The sequence below is a fragment of the Loxodonta africana genome, chromosome 7 (genome assembly GCF_030014295.1).
Source record: "Loxodonta africana isolate mLoxAfr1 chromosome 7, mLoxAfr1.hap2, whole genome shotgun sequence".
NCBI classification, from domain to species: domain Eukaryota; kingdom Metazoa; phylum Chordata; class Mammalia; order Proboscidea; family Elephantidae; genus Loxodonta; species Loxodonta africana.
Window position 1 is genome coordinate 109,175,413 of NC_087348.1, and position 19,134 is coordinate 109,194,546.

General features: G+C 40.0%; 1 protein-coding gene across 1 annotated transcript; it reads right to left on the minus strand.

Moving 5' to 3' along the window:
* Positions 1-6,157: 6,157 nt before the first annotated feature.
* LOC135231754 (tripartite motif-containing protein 43-like) lies at positions 6,158-15,236 on the minus strand. Its single transcript, XM_064288821.1, has 6 exons — positions 14,615-15,236; positions 10,851-10,946; positions 9,939-10,169; positions 8,987-9,009; positions 8,354-8,451; positions 6,158-7,010 (listed from the first exon to the last, which is right to left on the minus strand). Exons 1-6 carry the CDS (start codon positions 15,011-15,013, stop codon positions 6,517-6,519), a joined length of 1,341 nt encoding a protein of 446 aa, XP_064144891.1. The 5' UTR covers positions 15,014-15,236; the 3' UTR covers positions 6,158-6,516.
* Between the last annotated feature and the right edge of the window lie 3,898 nt (positions 15,237-19,134).

Consider the following 19,134-nt stretch of genomic DNA (forward strand, 5'->3'; position numbering starts at 1 on the left):
CTTCACATATGTTTCAGAAATGTGTTTTTTGTATCTTGGTTTATTTTCATTTTCTCATTTCTCACCTATATTTCTACAACAGGAGGCTAAACGCCCTTTTTTACTTCAGAATAGACTCTTCCCAATATGCCTTTTAGATGAATATGTTTGAAACACAAAGCTGAACATTATCATTTGGTTACTGTGACTTTTCTCAATCATTTTAGGAATAAAATCAAACTTATTTGATGTGACATAGGAGGCCCTTTAGGAAGGCATTAATTGATTCTCATTCCAAACTGTCTTCAGTCTCATCTCGTTGCTCACTCAATCTCTGTGATCCAATATTACCTAATTGCTTATAATTTCTCCCCAGACTTCACCATTCTATCCTACCTCATTCATTGCACTTGTGAGCCTCTGTCTGGAAAGCCTACCCCTCCTGGGATAAATGTAGGTGTGCTTTAAAGCTCACAGACAGCACTATCTCCACTGGGGCCAACACTGTGTCATCAGCCCATCTTCTGGGTTTCCCTAGTCCCTGTGATCCTTTGGATTACATCATTGCAGTGTGAACTAGATGCTCCCTCAAGTGGCTATTATTGACACTACAGCAGTCATTTCAAAGAAAGTATCTTTGTTATTGGAAACTCTAGTGGCGTAAAGGTTAAGAGCTATAGCTGTAACCAAAAGGTTGGCAGTTCAGATCCACCAGGTGCTCCTTGGAAACTCTATGGGGCAGTTCTAATCTGTCCTATAGAGTCTCTACGAGTAGGAAGTGACTTGATGGTAGTGGGTTTGGTTTAGGTTTTGGTTGGATCTTTGTTATCTGTTGTCACTAGGTATGCCTACCCAGGCGGGGAAATGACAAGTGCAGAACTCCAGAGGACAGTGATAACCAAACTTGTCAGCACATTGTAATCATTTGTAGAATTTCAAAATGTACAGATGCCTATGCTCCATTCCTGGGGATTGTGCATTAATTGGTTTGGAGTGTGGTCGTGGTTTGGGGTGTTTAAAAGATCTCTAGGTGATTGCAATGTGCAGATGAGTTGCCTGGAAATCCTGGGCATTTGCTAGGGAACCATGATTTTTAGGCTAGTTCTGAAAAAGTTCATTTGACACATAGTCATGATACTAAAATGTGGCCCTCTTTTTAGCTTATGAGTGAAAAATAAGGGTCTGAGAGTTGCAGATAAGAAGTAGGGAATTTGTGAGAGAACATTCAACAGCATGGAAAAACAGGCAGCTGAACATCCATAACCCAGAAGCATCCCTAAGTTGTTTAGCTCTATTTGCGTATGATAGAATGATTGTCATCCTTCATGTAACAGAGCAGAGAGGCTTCCCCAGGATCACCTGTCTTATCATTTCTCCTTGTCTGGACTTACTAACAAACTGCAACAACCCAATGGCAACAGTCTCACGTATGCTCTTCCCATAATGTCTGCTGTTGCAGGTAAGACCTGAGCTCCCCAGCAATGTAATCGCTGAATCCCTGGGAATTGATACGACACAGGGTTTTATGGCTCTTATACACCTCATATTTCTCAAGATCTCATTATTCACAGATCCTGTGTTGTGAATTTGCCTACTCACTAAAATTTTCATGTAACCCCAAAACTCACTGCTCATTTGAGGTCATTTTGCAGACTTTCTATAAGGGCAAATAGAAGTTAGAAGTTAGAAAGAGATGCTTAATTCTCCTTGTTGAAAAGGGAAGAGACTCCCCCTCCCATTTCTTAGAGCATTTACTTTAGACAGCTTGTAATTTTAAGGGTTTTTTGTTTTTGTTTTTTTGCCTATATGAAATGTGTGTGAACTTTTTTAAATGCCGAATAAGCCTCTGAGCATTTTGACAACCCAAGACTGTTCCTCAAGGACCTGGCAGCCATCTCTTGACTCTAGGTACAAAAATACCTTTTCCATATATTTCTGAAATCTATGGGAAAAAGAAAGTGTCTGTACAGGCTAAGGGTCTAGGTTCTGTAGGACCCCAAATGACCAAGGGCAGGTGCCCTGTGTTGCCATCACTTTTGAAAGAAAAGAAATCTGTAGCTTCCAAAACTCGGATACAGTAGCAGTTTTGTCCTGTGTGTGTCAGGGAGGAAATGCTGTATTTGGAGCCCTAAACCAGAACAGGAAGAGGATTTTTTTTTTTTTTTAATAGGAAATGAGAAGGTGGGAGGTGGGAAGCTAATTCCTCCAGTCTCCCCACCACAGGTTCAGAGTTGGTGGCAAGGGGCAGTAGAGCTGCCAAGAGCCAGAGCCCAAGTCCTGCTGGACTACAGCGCCCTTGTATTGTGTGGTCGTATGGTTCTCAGTGGCTAATGCAGAGGGATGAGGAACATCACTGGATCTCCAGGCTCCTGTACAACTGGGGCTCTGTCATCCTCTCTCTCAGACCTGGCACTCACACTCTGCCTTGGGAAGAACTTGAGGAAAGCATCTGTCCAGTACAAGTAAGCCCTATTGACCCAACTCTAACCCCCAGGCCCCATTTCTGCACAACTGAGCAGGAGGATCGCCTTCCTCATGTCAGCAGAGCCCAGGAGCGGTGAAGGACCACCAGAGGGCCTGGGTCTCTGCTATGATCTGTTTGGTTTACTATGGTTATATTGATTTACAGTGTTGCTGAGTATTATTAAATCATTAATATTTACAGAAATTGTGGTGTTGGAGAAGAATTTTGAATATACCATGGACTGCCAAAAAAAATGAACAAATCTGTCTTGGAAGAAATACAACCAGAATGCTCCTTAGCAGCAAGGATGGCAAGGCTACGTCTCATGTACTTTGGACATGTCAGGAGGAATCAGTCCCTAGAGAAGGACATCATCCTTGGTAAAGTAGAGGCTCATCGAAAAAGAGGAAGACCCTCAAGGAGATGAATTGACACAGTGGCTGCAACTATGGGCTTAAGCATGACAACGACTGTTGTGATGGGGCACATCCAACAATTGTGAGGATGGTGCGGGACCAGGCAGTGTCTCATTCTGTTGCACATAGGGTTGCTATGAGTCGGAACCGCCTCAATGGCACCGAACAACATACAAAAATAGCTATGGAATGTGTAAATATATAAACAATGACAACTGTTCTGAAGTTTTTGTATTGCACTATTACCTTTTTAGTTTACCATCTATGTTTATAACCCTCAATGATATACAGTTTTGTAGATTTTGAACTGTATGCAAATATTATGTGTACTCTTCTGTAGTTTTCTTTTTACCTTAACATTGTTTCTTAGATGTATCTAAATTGTTCCATGCAGCTGCAGTTTATACATTTTCACTACACTTTATACTTCAGAGACCCTGGATGGTACAAAATGTTAAGCACTCAAATACTAGCTGAAAGATTGTCAGTTCAAAGCCACCCAGAGGTACTTTGGAAGACAAGCCTGGGGATCTGCTTATAAAAGGTCACAGCCTTGAAAACCTATGGAGCAGTTATACTCTGTATACATGGGGTCATTGTGAGTCAAAATCACCTCCACGGCAACTGAAAACAACATACACTCTTCCATAGGAATATGTTTGAATGTATTTATCCGTTCAGCTACAGACGGAGTTGGGATTGATTTCAGGTGTTCCTTTATCATAATTATTTCTGTAATTTTAAATACCAAAAAACAAAGCCCATTGGCCCTGAGTTGAACTGCCCCATGGGGTTTCCCAGGAAAGGCCGGTGAAATCAAATTGCCCACTTTGGTTAGCAGCTGTAGCTTACCGTAGCTCTTAACCACTGCGCCACCACACACAAGATTGGCTTTAGATTATCCTTCTAAGAATTGCGCACGACTTCAGTTTTACCAGAGACTGGTTTCTAAAAGAGTTGTGCCGCTTTACACTCCCACAGCGTGGGATAATACTTCAAGTTGTTCCACATCATCACAAAACTTAATAGCTTTTCTAATATCCATCTGATGACAGTGATTATAACTTTCATTTTTATTTCTCTGATTACTAAATACTGTTTACATGCATTTCTACCTGTCTCTTCTATGAAGCAAGTGTTCTGAGCTTTTGTTCTTTGAGGGGCTGGGAGGTTGAATATATTTTTCTTATACATTTGAAGGCATTCTTTATGTATTCTGGACACTTATTCTTTGGTGATTACATGTGTTACGGCATTTAACTCCCAACTTTTCGCTTCCATTATTGATGATGGAAATCCATAATTTTTGTAGTTAAATTGATCGTTATTTCTCTTATTTGTGCTTTTTGTTTCTTTATCAAGAAATCACTTTCTAACATAGGATCTAAAGGTATTCACATGGTCACTTTTTCTAATGATGAATTTGCTTGTCACGTTGAATTTGAACTCTTAATGTACCTGAAATTGATTTTTCTGAATATGAGGGAGATATTCCAGCATATCCACAGGGAAGTCTATCTCTTTTACATCCATTTGAAATGCCTTTCTACTCAGTCATCAATCAGGTATCCATACAGCAAGTGAGTCTTAGACTTTCTTTTTGAATTCTATGTTCTTATTCTCTACCCCTGCACCAATGGCTTATGGTTTCGTAATTAGGGTCTTTGACCATTGTCTCTGACACCAATATCTGGGAAGAAATATTTGATATTTCACCCATGAAAGCACACTGCTATAATATTGCTGACATTCTTATCTAGTACAAAAATTACATGTATAGTTAAATACTGTGGGATCTTTTCATCATAGAATGGTATTCCCAGAGTTTTAGATACATCCATTGATAACATACCTGCAAAGGTGATGGCAATGTCCTTTCTGACTAATTCTCAATAAAGTAAAGTAAGCTCATTAATTGAGCTATGTACCTGTGGCATACTTTCTTGACTGCTGTTTGTTCCCTGTATTTTGCAAGCTAAAGAAAAAGTTTTTCTCTGTGGATGTAATTAAATGGCTCAAGATTAAAGAGTTGATGTATCTTTCATGACAATAATCTCTAGTACAATTTTTAAACTTATTTTCTGAATCCCCCATATTCTGTTTAATATCTTACCCATTATACTATTTTTATTAAAAACAATATACTTAAACAACCACATTGGATCAAATAGTTCCCAGCTCTTGTTTGGTTCTGAGATGTAGGAAATACACTGAGCCTTGGATCCATAAATCAGATTAATTCCATGTTTCTTTGTTTACAGCTTTCATCAGGGTGGCTAATCTGCAGATTGCAGGCCCTCCCCCACTGCAGAATGTTCACTATGAGTAGGAACCTATGTGATGGCAATGAGTTTGTTAAGTTTTGGTTCTGACCCAAGAACTTGCATTTCTAACAATGTTCATTGATTCTAATGTGCTGGAACCAGGACCGGACTTCAGAATCACTGGTCTATGTCACTGTTTTACTCCACGTTGTCCTCAGTACTCCCTATCCCGTTGGTTTAACCTATATTTTCTAAGTCTTTTTAATAGTCTGTGGCATTTCCGAACACCAACAAAATACAACCGCGATGCTATTCCATTATTCCCGGCAGCTCGGGCCTGCTTTGAACACTCTAATTTTTTCAAAGTAAAAAGTGGTTTAGTGGTTAAGTGATACGGCTTCTAACCAAAAGGTTGGCAGTTCAAATCCACCAGGCACTCCTTCGAAGCTCTCTGGGGCAGTTCCGCTCTGTCCTATAGGGTTGCTATGAGTCGGAATCGACTCAACGGCAATTTTTTTTTTTTTTTTTTATGGCATTTACTTTTATGAATGTTCTCAATGATTAACCAGAAAACTTTTTTTTTTTTTTTTTGGAACCATGTGTTGCAGAACTACCTTTCTTTCTATCAGTAATGAAATTTAGTGAAAATACTGCATATTGGAAATCACCAGAGCAAAGATATGGAGCAGAACCCACTGTCAGCCCTGTTGCAAAAAAGATAAATATCTCATTCACTTATTATTCACTCAGATATTTGTTAAGTGCCTGCTATGTCTTAGACATCGTATTACCTGTTGGGAAATGGCAGTGAATATAAGAGACGCTTCCTCTGTCTCATAATTCATTCAGTAAAAGAGGAAAAGGACCACATAAAGTGTTCATCCAACCACAGACCTGTCCAGGTCCTGAGGATTCAGGGATATTTCTCTGTAAAGAGATTTTCCCTAAGGATGAACTGAGGAGTTTACGAGATGAAGATGATGGAGAAGAATATTCCAGACTGACATAATGCTATGGCTGTTAACCAAAGGGTCGGCAGTTCGAATCTGCCAGGCGCTCCTTGGAAACTCTATGGGGCAGTTCTACTCTGCACTATAGGGTCACTATGAGTCAGAATCGACTCAACGACAGTGGGTTTTTTGGGTACTATATATGCTTCTAATGCCACAAAGCTCGTAAAACACATGAATAACCACAGCATATATTTCATATAATGTGCTGCGAGAGATTATTTTAATGTAAAGAAAATTGAACTAACAAAAGTTTTCAATTCAGTCTACCAACATAATCATTAGCAAAATGTTCCATTAAAGGAGAACAACGTAAAAGACAGTAAAATATTATTTATCAGCTTCAGTTGGGAAGGGGTCCCTCAGATATGACTTGACCATGATCATGTGTGGCCAGTGTAAAAGAAAGGCCTGAGGGGATAATTGAAGGAGCAAGCTGGGTATGCCCATATGAGGGAACTTTTGGCAACATTAACAAAACTCACACTTCTACTGTCAAAATCTACATACACACCTACCTGCCCCAGAGGTTTCTCTATATACTGAGAAAGCACTGGGGAGGTGGTCAAGAGATTGTAACGATTATCCTCCTTCACACATAAAAAAAGAAAAGTGTCCTCAGACGGGACCCTTGAGCTGTCCTTCCTTAACCAAGTATCCTTACAGACTCCTACAGCCCAGTCCCAAGAGCTGTCCACTTCTGTCTCCCAGTAGTATTTTCCAGAGGTGAAGGCCTGGTCTCCCCATGCAGCAAAGTAGTGAGATCTTCCAGAAGGAAAAGGTGCCTCTTGAAGGTCACGTCTAAGCCTCAGACTTCTCACGTCATCAAACAGCATGATATTTTGACTGCTTATTTCATAACTGAAGGAAATTTCCACTGTGGAAAAAAGAGAATATTTCAGGCAAAATCTGTTTTTATACTCCTATGGGATGAGAGAGTCACTGGATCTAGAGTGTCACTGGAAAAACAGGCCACACCACAAGGGAAGTTTACTAGCCAGAAAATATCAGATTGAAGGGTATCGGTGGATGTGCAGAAGAAACAAATACCTAGTGACACAATGGAAAAAAATTCCTAAAATCTCAGAGAATGTACAGAGGAGGGAGGTCATGCAAACTTCTGGCTCATTGCTTTTCACAGCACATTAAAAATCAGAAACCTGTGCACTGACACCAAGTCCACAGCGATACGACTTATTTCTACTGCACTGGGTTTGGTTTTTTTTTTTTCCCTCAGGGCAAAAAACAAAAAATCTTAGACCTAAATAAATGGTGAACACTTTGCCAGGTATATTATGTTAGTTAAGCAAGCAGATTTAAATTTAATATTAAAATCAAACCATGCCTTCTTAGAAGGAGCCTTCGTGGCACAGCAGTTAAAGCACTTGGCTGCTCACCAAAAGGTCAGTGGTACAAACCCCCCAGTTGCTCCAAGGGAGAAAGATGCAGCTGTTTGCTTTCATAAAGATTTATAGCCTTGGAAACTATATGAGGTTGTTCTCTGTCCTACAGAGTCAGTAGGAGCTGAAAATAACTGGGCAACACTGGGTTTGTTTTTGGGATTTGGCTTATGCCTTCTTAGAAGGAGTCTCCTACTCAGCATGATCTGGGTTTTAAACCTGGTTCCATTTCAGGCCTACTCGTTCTCTGCCTGCTGGGCTAACCTCACTCGATTAGTGAGCTCTGCGTACTGCCTCAACCACCTACTTCTTTTACTGTTGCTCATAAATTCTGGTTTTCTGTATATCACTTTTTCATGTTTATTCACGTGTTTCTCAGATCATATTTATTAAAATTGACATTATTCCAAATTCAGTTACTAAGAAACTTTAATATTTTAAAATATTTAAAAGTAAAGCACCAAGGAACTTATCAGCATAATCAACTGCACTTAATTTGAAATCGAAATGTTCTGAGATAATGTCTTTCTGTATGACTCTTTGAATGACTGACATTGCATCTATGAATGGTTTTAGGTCTCAAGGAGCCGTTTTTTGGATCATTTCCTTTTTCTCATTAACTATTTAATACAGGCCAAAATAACATTTCTCTTTTCCTACCATTTATGTAGATATTTTTCATATTATCATAGGGGAAATATGACTATTCACAGGCTGCTCTCCTCCCAAAATCAAGAATTAATAAAGAGGGAATGATTGCCCATAGAAAACCATTATTGGAGGACATTGTATCGGGTCCCACCACTGGGCTGACACTCACCTCGGAACTGGCGGAACCTGTCTATCAGGCCAGTGATGGGCCTGGCACTGAGCGCTGGGTTCACAGGCTGGGGCATGTTCAGCTGCATGGACTCGCTCCTGCAAGGGGGAAGATTCAGTTAACCTTTCAGGTGCCTAAGGGGCCATCACAGTATGTAAAAAGGACATCAGCATTAACTGAAAATGTTTTTCTGCAGAACCCATTGCTGATATTTCTGTGTACCTTTACAATCCTGGAATGAGGTTGTACCGTTCTTTGAGAATCTTTCTTTATTCTCTGCCTGCTTCCTTCTCCTTCCCCTCAGAGGAACTTGCCTCTCCCACCTACCTCCTGACACAAACTAGTCCATTCACATCAATAAGTTTATGCGTTTGAAACCTAAAATCATAGGTAGCATCTTCTAGCCACTTATGCACTGAGCCCTGCAACCTATACCATCCTGAGTCACAGGAAAGAAACAAGGCTGATTTGTGATACAGGGAACGGGAAAACATATTCAGTATGACATACACAACATGCATACACAGAAAATATCTAATATCTCTCTAAATTGTGTTCTCGCTGTGTTGGAAACACCATGATCTCTTTCACAGCCCTCATGGAGCTCTAGTCTGCAGTGAAGGCCAAACTTACCTTGTCAAAATGTCTCCCAAATCCTGTGAAGAGAATACAAAGAAAAGTTTAGAATTCTTCACAAATTGGCAATTCTGTTCTTTCAGTCTTTAAGTTTGGGCAAGTTCTCAAAGGTACCAACCACCCACTAGCACATTTTTTTAGTAAATCCATTTTTCCTTTCCTCTCTAATCCCAGTACACCACTTGGATAGAATCTGATTTCTCAATGAATTCAGAAACCTGAAGGTGAATGAATAAAGAGAATATGAGTACGGATTGTACTGGTGCGACTGCCAGCTGTCCACAAAGTGGTCTTTCCAAGCGCTTGTCTCCAAAGGATAATGTGTTCCAGAGCAAGGGCAATTCAAATCTGGGACTTGAAAAAAAGGAGGAAGTAAATGTTAGTGCTTCACATATGTCTCCATATTGCCAAACTGGAGACAAAAAGGGAATGCCCACGAGGAAGTTGTTCCTTTCGGGGTTTTTAAAGAAGCAAGGTAGAGAAGAAGACTTTTAGAAGGGAGTACAGTATTTTTAGGCAAATAATTGGTGCCTTCTACATTTGTTTGCCGACCAGGCTCCTCTCCCTCTCCCCCACCCTCCTGAGAGGTATTTTCATAAGGGCTGCTATGCAACATTTTTTACTCCTTGCTGGAAAAAAAAAATTGGTTTTGCTCACTTACGAAAATACCGGGGGTGGGGGGAGGGCAAAGTTGGCAACCAAAGTAGAAGGCACTCATTATTGGTGAAAAAATACAGTATTCCCTGGGGAATCTACTCTCATATTTCCATGAAACTTTGTTGTTCATGGCTAGGATAGGAGTTACAGTTTATGTCTGTTATAGTCAGGTGGAAAACGACTTCCATCACAGGAAAAAAAATTATGTCTTTGGTACCAAATATCTCATGGAGGTCGAGGATGTGAACTTCAGCTACTATAGATGATTTCCAGGTACGTCCTCGGTTCTTACCTGGAGCAACTCCACATCTGATTTATGGCACATCTTCATCAGCTCCTCATACATTTCTCTCAGGTGCCTCCCCTTTTGAACCATTGTGGCTTCACTTTTCTTCAGTTGCTGTAATATCTTCTTGCCTTCATTTTTCAGTCCCTCTAAATGTTGTTTTTCTTCCTCAAGGAGAATCGGATGCAATTTCTGATACTCAGAGCTGATAATCTCTGACAGTAGACACACATAATACTGCAAAGACATGGATTTCTTAAATCATATATGCAATGCAAGTTAACCCCCTTCCCCTTAAACCTCACCTGTTTCTCTCTGACTCACATCCTCTACCAATCAACTACACTCGACCGAAATCCATGTCCTCCTATTTATCAGAAACCATAAAATCATCTCTCAGTTTCATTCCTTCATTTGTTTTCCATTCAAGAGCCAAACCCACCCTCCCGTCGAAAACCAAAAACCAAACCTGCTGCCATGGAGTAGGTTCTGACTCATAGCGACCCTATAGGACAGAGTAGAACTGGCCCATAGGGTTTCCAAGGAGCAGCTAGCTGGTAGATTAGAACTGCAGACCTTTTGTTTAGCAGCTGAGCTCTTAAGCATTGTGCCACTAGGGCTCCATCCTCCCTTCAAAACTTCTCCATTCACTTCAAAACTTCCTGAAACATCTGAAGAAATGCCTCATAGTCGATTTCTTTAATTTTGTAAAACATCCTCTTTTCTGAGTTGCTGATACATTAGAGTTTACAAATCTGAACTGTCATGCTGCCTTACATTGAAGAGGTGGATTACTTTTCCTGTTGGTAGATCACTCACAGAATCTGTCACACCATGATTTCAGCTCAAGTTCATCATGAACAAATCTCCAGGAAGTATGTCACAAGCTCATTCTGGGGAAAACAGTCTCATACTTACTCTCCACAGGTTGGTTATTTTGCTCTCCTCATTCAGATTTCTCTGATTTTTTTGAATATTTTTCCATAAAGATCTCATTTCCTTTATGAGCTTCTCCTGCAAAAGAACCATGAATGAGTGCCAGAAAAGCAAATGTTAGGGATTTCATACCATAATGAACAGAAAGAGACAGGGGATGTTCAATCGATGTACTTAAGGGAGAATGGAAGGATCATGTTTCCCTGTTTACCCTTCATAATTACCAATTCTGGGAAATTTCACGCTGTAGAAAGACAAAATATAGTGTCTTTGTCTTCCAAAGGAAACTGACAAATAAGAATTTTATGAAACATGGCTAATTTTCAGATAGACAACTTGCTATAGAATTTGGATCTACTGATTCTGTTGTTGTAGTGACCCTAGAGTACAAAATAGAACTGACCCATAGGATTTCTTAGGACCTTCTTTGGCTGATGTGGCACGACTCAAAATGAGAAGAAACAGCTGCAAACATCCATTCATAATTGGAATCTGGAATGTACAAAGCATGAATCTGGAATGTACGAAGCATGAACCTGGGAAAACTGGGAATCAAGAGTGAAATGGAATGCATAAACATTGATATCCTAGCATTAGTAAGCTGAAATGGACTGGTATTGGCCATTTTGAATTGGACAACCATACGGTCCACTATGCCAGGAATGACAATTTACAGAGGAATAGTGTTGCATTCATCATCAGAAAGAAAATTTCAAGATCTGTCCTGAAGTACAACACTGTCAGTGATGATAATATACAGAACCCTACAAGGAAGACCAGTTAATACAACTATTATTCAAATTTACGCACCAACCACTAAGGCCAAAGATAAAAAAAATTGAAGATTTTCACCAACTTCTGCAGTCTGAAATTGATCAAACATGCAATCAGAATGCATTGATAATTACTGGTGATTGAATGTGAAAGCTGAAACAAAGAAGGATCCATAGTTGCAAAATATGGCCTTGGTGATAGAAACAATGCCAGAGAACACATGATAGAATTTTGCAAGACCAATGACTTCTTCATTGCAAATACCTTTTTTCACTATCATAAATGGCGACTATGCATGTGGACTTCGCCAGATGGAATACATAGAATCAAATCAATTACATCTCTGGAAAGAGACGATGGAGAAGCTCAATATCATCACTCAGGACAAGGCTAGGGGTCAGAACAGACCATCAATTACTTATATGCAAGTTCAAGTTGAAACTGAAGAGAATTAGAACCAGTCAGCAAGACCCAAAATACAACCCTTGGTTATATTGCACCTGAATTTAGAGACCATCTCGAGAATAGATTTGATGTGTTGAACACTAATGTTCGAAGACTGGACAAGTTGTGGAATGACATCAAAGATATACATGAAGAAAGCAAAAGGTCATTAAAAAGATAGGAAAGAAAAGACCAAAATGGATGTCAGAAAAGACTCTGAAACTTGTTCTTGAATATCAAGTAACTAAAGCAAAAGGAAGAAATGATTGAATTGAACAGAAAATTTCAAAGGGCAGCTCATGAAGACACAGTATTCTAATGACAAGTGCAAAGAACTGGAGATAGAAAACCAAAAGGGAAGAGCACACTCACCATTTCTCAAGCTGAAAGAACTGAATTAAAAATTCAGGCCTCGAGTTGCAATAGTGAAGAATTCTGCAGGGAAAGTATAAACGAAGCAGGAACCATCAAAGGAAGATAGAAGGAATACACAGTCACGCAAAAAGAACTGGTCAATGTTCAACCATTTCAGGAGGTAGCATATGATCAGGAACTGATGGTACTGAAGGAAGAAGTCCAAGCTTCACTGAAGGCACTGGCTAAAAACAAAGACTCCAGGAATTGATGGAGTATCAGTTGAGATGTTTCAACAAACGGATGCAGTTCTGTAAGTGCTCATTCATCCATGGCAAGAAATTTGGATACCTGGCCAAGTGACTGGAAGAGATCCATATTTATGCCTATTCCCAAAAAAGGTGATCCGACCGAATGCGTGAATTCTCAAACAATATCATTACTACCACATGCAAGTAAAATTTTGCTGAAGATCATTCTAAAGCAGCTGCAGCAGGACATTGACAGGGAACTGCCAGAAATTCCAACAGGATTCAGAAGAGGTGGTGGAACCAGGGATATCATTGCTGCTGTCAGATGGATCCTGGCTGAAAGCAGAGAATACCAGAAGGATTTTACCTGTGTTTTATTGACTACCCAAAGGCATTCCACTCTGTGTATCATAACAAACTATGGATAACATTGTGAAGAATGGGAATTCCAGAACACTTAATAGTGCTCATGAGGAACCTGTATATAGCTCAAGAGGCAATGGTTCAAACAAAACAAGGTGACACTTCACGGTTTAAAGTCAGGAAAGGTGTGCATAAGGGCTGTATCCTTTCACCATACCTCCTCCATCTATATGCTGAGCAATTAATCCTAGAAGCTGGACTCTGTGAAGAGGAATGGAGCATCAAGATTGGAGGGAAATGGATTAACCTGGGATATGCAGATGACACAACCTTGCTTGGTGAAAGTGAAGAGGACTTGAAACACTTACTAATAAGGTCAAAGAACACAGCTTTCAGTATGGATTCCATCTCAACAAAGAAAACAAAAATCCTCACAACTGGACCAACAAGCAATATCATGATAAATGGAGAAAAGATTGAAGTTGTCAAGGCTTTCATTTTACTCAGATCCGCAATCAACATCCATAGAAGCAGGGTCAAGAAATCTAAAGACTCATTGCATTGGCCAAATCTGCTGCAAAAAAAGTAAAGATGTCACCTTGAAGACTAAGGTGAGCCTGACTCAAGCCATGGTGTTTTCAATCCCCTCATATGCATGCAAAAGCTGAACAATGAATAAGGAAGACCAAAGAAGAATTGACACCTTCGAATTGTGGTGTTGGAGAAGAAAATTCAGTATACCACGGACTTCTAAAAGAACAAACAAATGTGTCTTGGAAGAAGTACAAACAGAATACTCCATAGAAGCAAGGATGGCAAGACTACATCTCACATACTTTGGACATGTTACCAGGAGGGATCAGTCCCTGGAGAAGGACATCATGCTTGGTAAGGTAGAGGGTCAGAGAAAAAGAGGAAGATCCTCAAAGAGATGGATTGACACAGTGGTTGCAACAATGGGCTCAAGCATAAGAACAATTGTGAGTATGGTGCAGGACAGGGCAGTGTTTCGTTCTGCTGTACCTAGGGTTGGAACCAACTCAATGACACCGAAGAACAACAACAAACAATCTTTAGGGGATCAGAATGCCAGGTCTTTTTTCCTGTGGAGCTGCAGGTAGGTTGGAAATGCCTACCTTTTGGTTACCAGTCAAGAACTTAATGATTACCCCACGGGGGCTCCTCAAGTGATGCTAGGTCTTTAATATTTTCCAGCATACTATTTGATCTGTATTACTAAATATACTTTCAATATAAAAACCTTTTTGATCCTATATTCTGCTATCTTAAAATGAGAACTTCATACTGCCCTGAGCGTTATACTACATATTCAAAATAATAATCATTATCTTAATCACAGCCCCTTCCTGGAAAACAAACTCTATGAAAGCAAGCATGCTTATGCAATTATTTGCAGCTTTATCTGTGGTGTCTAGAACAGTGCCTGACATGATTCTCAGTAATGAGTGGACTAATCATCATTATGGTTTCCATCTTCCTTATACTCTTTTAGCTCTACTATCCTGCAGCTTTCAAAGTGCTTTCAGAGACATTGCTTACCCGGTATTCCTCAACAGCGCATTCTATGGAACAGTGACTGTGAGCTTCGTGCTCTTGAGAGTTAGAGCAGAGCAAACAGAGCAGGTTCTTGCTCTCTTCGCAGAACATCTTCTTTGTCTCCTTGTGTGTCCCACACATCTGTTCCTCAGAGCTCAGGAACTGGCAGAGACTGGCTTGTCTGGCAAGGGACACCAGATTCTTCAGTAGAGTATTGGTTCTGAACTCTGTTTGCTCTGATGTGTTCCTGCATATGGGGCAACGGGCAGGAATTTTGGCTTCTTCCCAGGAAAGGCAGACACAGGCCTGGCAGAAGCTGTGTCCACAGCCTATGGTGACAGGGTCTGTAAGGTACTTCAAGCAGATGAAGCAGGTGAGTTCCTTCTGGAAGGCTGAATCCATTTTCCTAGGGAAGAAAATCAGAAGAATTTATTATTATTCTGCCCTGGAGAGACAAAAGCCTAAGCAAAATTTTACTCTGATTATAACCCAAAAAGACACTTGTGTGAAATCCAAATTCCTAAAAAACCCCAGACTTCCTGGACTGATAGAGACAAGGGGAACCCCAGAAACTATCACCCTGATACCCTTTGAACTTGGAAATGAAGCCAGTCCTGGAGGTCGCCTTTCAGCCAAATAGTGGATTGCCTTATAAAGTAAACAATATCACCTGTGAATAATATAATTCCTTACACAATCAAGCATATGTGACCAAATAATCAACATTTACCCAAATGCAAAGGTGAGAAGGCAAGGAATCTAGATCAATGGAAACAGAACAAAGAGAATGGAAATAATAAGACTGCTGAGACCTTGTGAAAATTGTAAGCAATGTCACGGAACAATTTGCATGCAAATTGTTAAATGGGAACTTAATTTGCTATATAAACTTTCATCTAAAACACAATAAAATATTAAAAAAATAACAGAAAAATGTTTAATGTTCATTGTTAATGTGGGGAATGTGAAGATGTTATCAAATGGTACTTATTGTATGGTCCCACTTTTTACAAAAAAAAAATTTTTTTTTTTTACTAAAAAAATATCCAATGGGAAAAAAAATACGCTTGAGTGTAGAGCAGGATAGAGTGTTTTTGTTTTGTTTCTTGCATATGACAGAAATGGAAAACTGAGGCACAAAGGCAACTCTCAACTTCTATAGCAAACTTGTTGGTCGCCAAACAACATGCATCTACTGCCATCAATCCTTTCGTTCCTACATAAAAGAACTTCACTTTTGTTGATGTGTCACTTCCCTACATGGGCTTGTGAATCACCATGACTCATTCTATAGCTCCAGGGGAGTGGATCCTGATGGGTCTGAAAACCAATCATAACACAACTTTCTGGTGACTGGCTTAGCAAAGGTGTTGACTAAGCTCTTTTACATTCATTATTTAATTCAATTGTCACAACTATCCTATCATGACTAAAATCACACTGCTTGAAAGTGGAGTTAGAACTCATACCTTTTACCAAAATTAAAACCTACTCTTTAAGAGGCAAGTAGCAAGCTGCCCCTCTTGGTATCTAAGCAAAGAGCCAAGAGTAGAGCACATCCTTTCAAGACTCAGGAGACAGAGAGAAAGAGCTGTAAGAGTGGAGCAGCAGAGAAACCTCAGCAGCAGAACCAGAAGACTGGCATGAGACCGCACAGTCAGCTTCCCAGCCAATGGAACAAGGCAACAACAGTGGGTGTCCCAACCCATGGAGCAAGAGGACTGAAAGTCTTCTGGCACAAAGCTTCCTGGCAGAGTGGGTTGCTTCCAGGCATTTGACGGAGCTAGGCTTGTTGACTCACGGAGTGTGAGAGCTGAGTGCCTTCAGGCAGAGGCTTCTGGTAGAGCAGGGTGTCTCTCGGCATTTACAGAGACAACTAAACAGCTTTGAAACACAGGCCCGAGCTGGGCAGAGGCTGGGCCTAGGAGCAGAGAGAGAAAGTCCTGCCTGCAGGCACAGCTGAAAAGCTCTCCTGATCAAAGAACTACATTCTAAGTTGCTTCTGATCCTGAATTATAACGTCTTAACTTCCCTAACATACCGCATAACTGTGAGTATGGTCTGTGAGTTCTGTGTGGCCATTGCAATGAATATCAAATCCAGCAGAGAAGCACAGAGTGCCATAGGATGGGTAGTTGGTGTCAGAATTGGTAAAATGGTTGGAGAGAGGAAGTATGTCTGACCACCATCTCATAGGGACCAGCTTGGAGCTGATGGTGATTTTTTCCCCCTCGTGAAGTTAGACAAGGAGGTCCAATGAGGCTGGGCTGCCATTTTTACAAAAGATTAATATAATAACATCTTTAAAAGGTAGATAATCAAGGTTAAGGAAAATAGATCAATTGATAAGATGGAGGAATGTATAAAATGCCATCAATCTGTACTTGTCTTCTATCCCTTACCCAGGATCCAGAAAATGCCACTCTTGTAACCCACAGATAAAAATGCATGAGAAACTCTTATATGCAAGATATAACCACAAAATCAAATTTTCTATTCTCATGTCTTTTATCTTAAAATACACTGCCCTAAAACAACACAGGGTGCAGTGGTTTAAATGTTCAGTTGTTAACCAAAAGGTTGGCAGTTTGAACCTATCAGCTGCTCATCAGGATGAAACCACTATGTGTCAGAATTGGCTCGAAGGCAATGGCTTTGGTTTTTGGTTAAAACAACTTCTGAATACATAATAGTTAGTAATGAATAAACTGAAAAATAAAACTGGATCAGACTTCATTCAGAATCTTCTTATATGAATATACTTGCTGCTGAATTTGCCCTATTTTTGTAATTTATACCACTGTATTCAAACAACCAAAAAATAAAGGGAATAGCAATATCTCACAAATGCTTTCATACTATTATAGATTACCCCTTCACATTGTGAAAAGATTTAACTACCATGCAACAATGATCAGCATCAAAAAATAAATTGTGCTTACAAAAATTGATTTTACTAAATAGTTCTAACTTCAACACCAGATGAATACAGATGACACTCTCATTTCTGATATTTCATCATGTCACTCTTCTAGAAAACCCCATTGCTGTCAATTCCGACTCATAGTGACCCTATAGGACAGAGCCGAACTCCCCCTATAGGATTTCCAAGGAGCAGCTGGTAGATTCAAACTGCCAATTTTTGCTTAGCACCGAAGCTCCCAACCATTTCCTGGCTTCCTTAAAATTTAAGTCAAAATACTGTCATTTCTGAACTGACAACAGTTACCACACTCAAAAACAATATTCTCACCAAATTATCCAATGCAGTTGCTAACTACATTTTACAGACTATTCTGTCTCTTACGTATAGTAATGTACCACTTGTAGAGTAGAATGTAACACATTCAGACACTACATGTAGAATAAAACATGCAAACCCATTTTAGCATCTATACCAAGCACAAAATTATAAGATATATGCCAACTACATTCTGAGTCCTTATAACACATATGAAGAACCATGAAGCACTTAAAATAGTAGAAGTAATGTTAATCATCAAATTAACTCTAAAAATGAGTGGCATCTCGGGTCTTAAATGCTAGCAAGTGGCCATCTAAGATGCATCAATTGGTCTCAACCCACTTGGAGCAAAGGAGAATGAAGAACACCAAGGACACAAGGTAATTATGAGCCCAAGAGACAGAAAGGACCACATAAACCAGAGACTACCTCAGCCTGAGACCAGAAGAACTAGATGGTGCCTGGCTAAAACCTATGACTGCCCTGACAGGGAACACATCAAAGAACCCTGAGGTAGAAGGAGAGCAGTAGGATACAGACCCCAAATTCTTCTAAAAAGGCCAGACTTAATGGTCTGATTGAGACCAGAAGGACCCCCGTGGTCATGGCCCCCAGACCTTCTGTTAGCCCAAGACAGGAACCATTCCCAAAGCTAACTCTTCAGACAGGGATTGGACTGGACTATAAGATAGAAAAGGATACTGGTGAAGAATCAACTTCTTGGATCAAGGAGACACTTGAGACAAGGTTGGCATCTCCTATCTGTAGGGGAGATGAGAGGGCAGAGGGGGTCAGAAGCTGGGGGAATGGACACGAAAAGAGAGAGTGGAGGGAAGGAACGGGCTGTCTCATTAGGACAAGAGCAATTAAGAGTATATAGCAAGGTGTATAAAAACTTTTGTATGAGAGACTGACCTGATTTGTAAACTTTCACTTAAAGCACAATAAAAATTTTTTAAAAATTAACTCCAAAAATATAAAGAAAAGATGGTAGAATGGTTTAATTCAGAAATAAGTTAAAGGAATGGAAGTTTCTTTACTAAGTAGGCAAAAAATATCATTTCAAAGAAACAACCTCAGTTTGCTGATGGATCAAATAAAATTATGACCTATTTTTGTGGCTTTGGATTGGGAAAGAAGCAGGAACTCCTTTTCTGTAAATTGCGTACTCACCTAAGTCACCTAAAGAATATACCGAAGGTTTCCCCAATGCTTGCAGTAGCAGTAGTGTGATGGAAGTCAGTTCAGAGATCACGTCCTCCCTGTGTGGTAGCAGCTG

Excerpts from the sequence above, each read along its gene's own strand:
- LOC135231754 (XM_064288821.1), bottom strand. The coding sequence starts at position 15,013 with ATGGATTCAGCCTTCCAGAAGGAACTCACCTGCTTCATCTGCTTGAAG. Across the intron at positions 10,947-14,614 it reads GCGCTGTTGAGGAATACCGG|GAGAAGCTCATAAAGGAAAT; the intron begins GTAAGCAATGTC and ends GTTCTTTTGCAG. Across the intron at positions 9,010-9,938 it reads CAGATGTGGAGTTGCTCCAG|GATTTGGGAGACATTTTGAC; the intron begins GTAAGAACCGAG and ends TTCTCTTCACAG.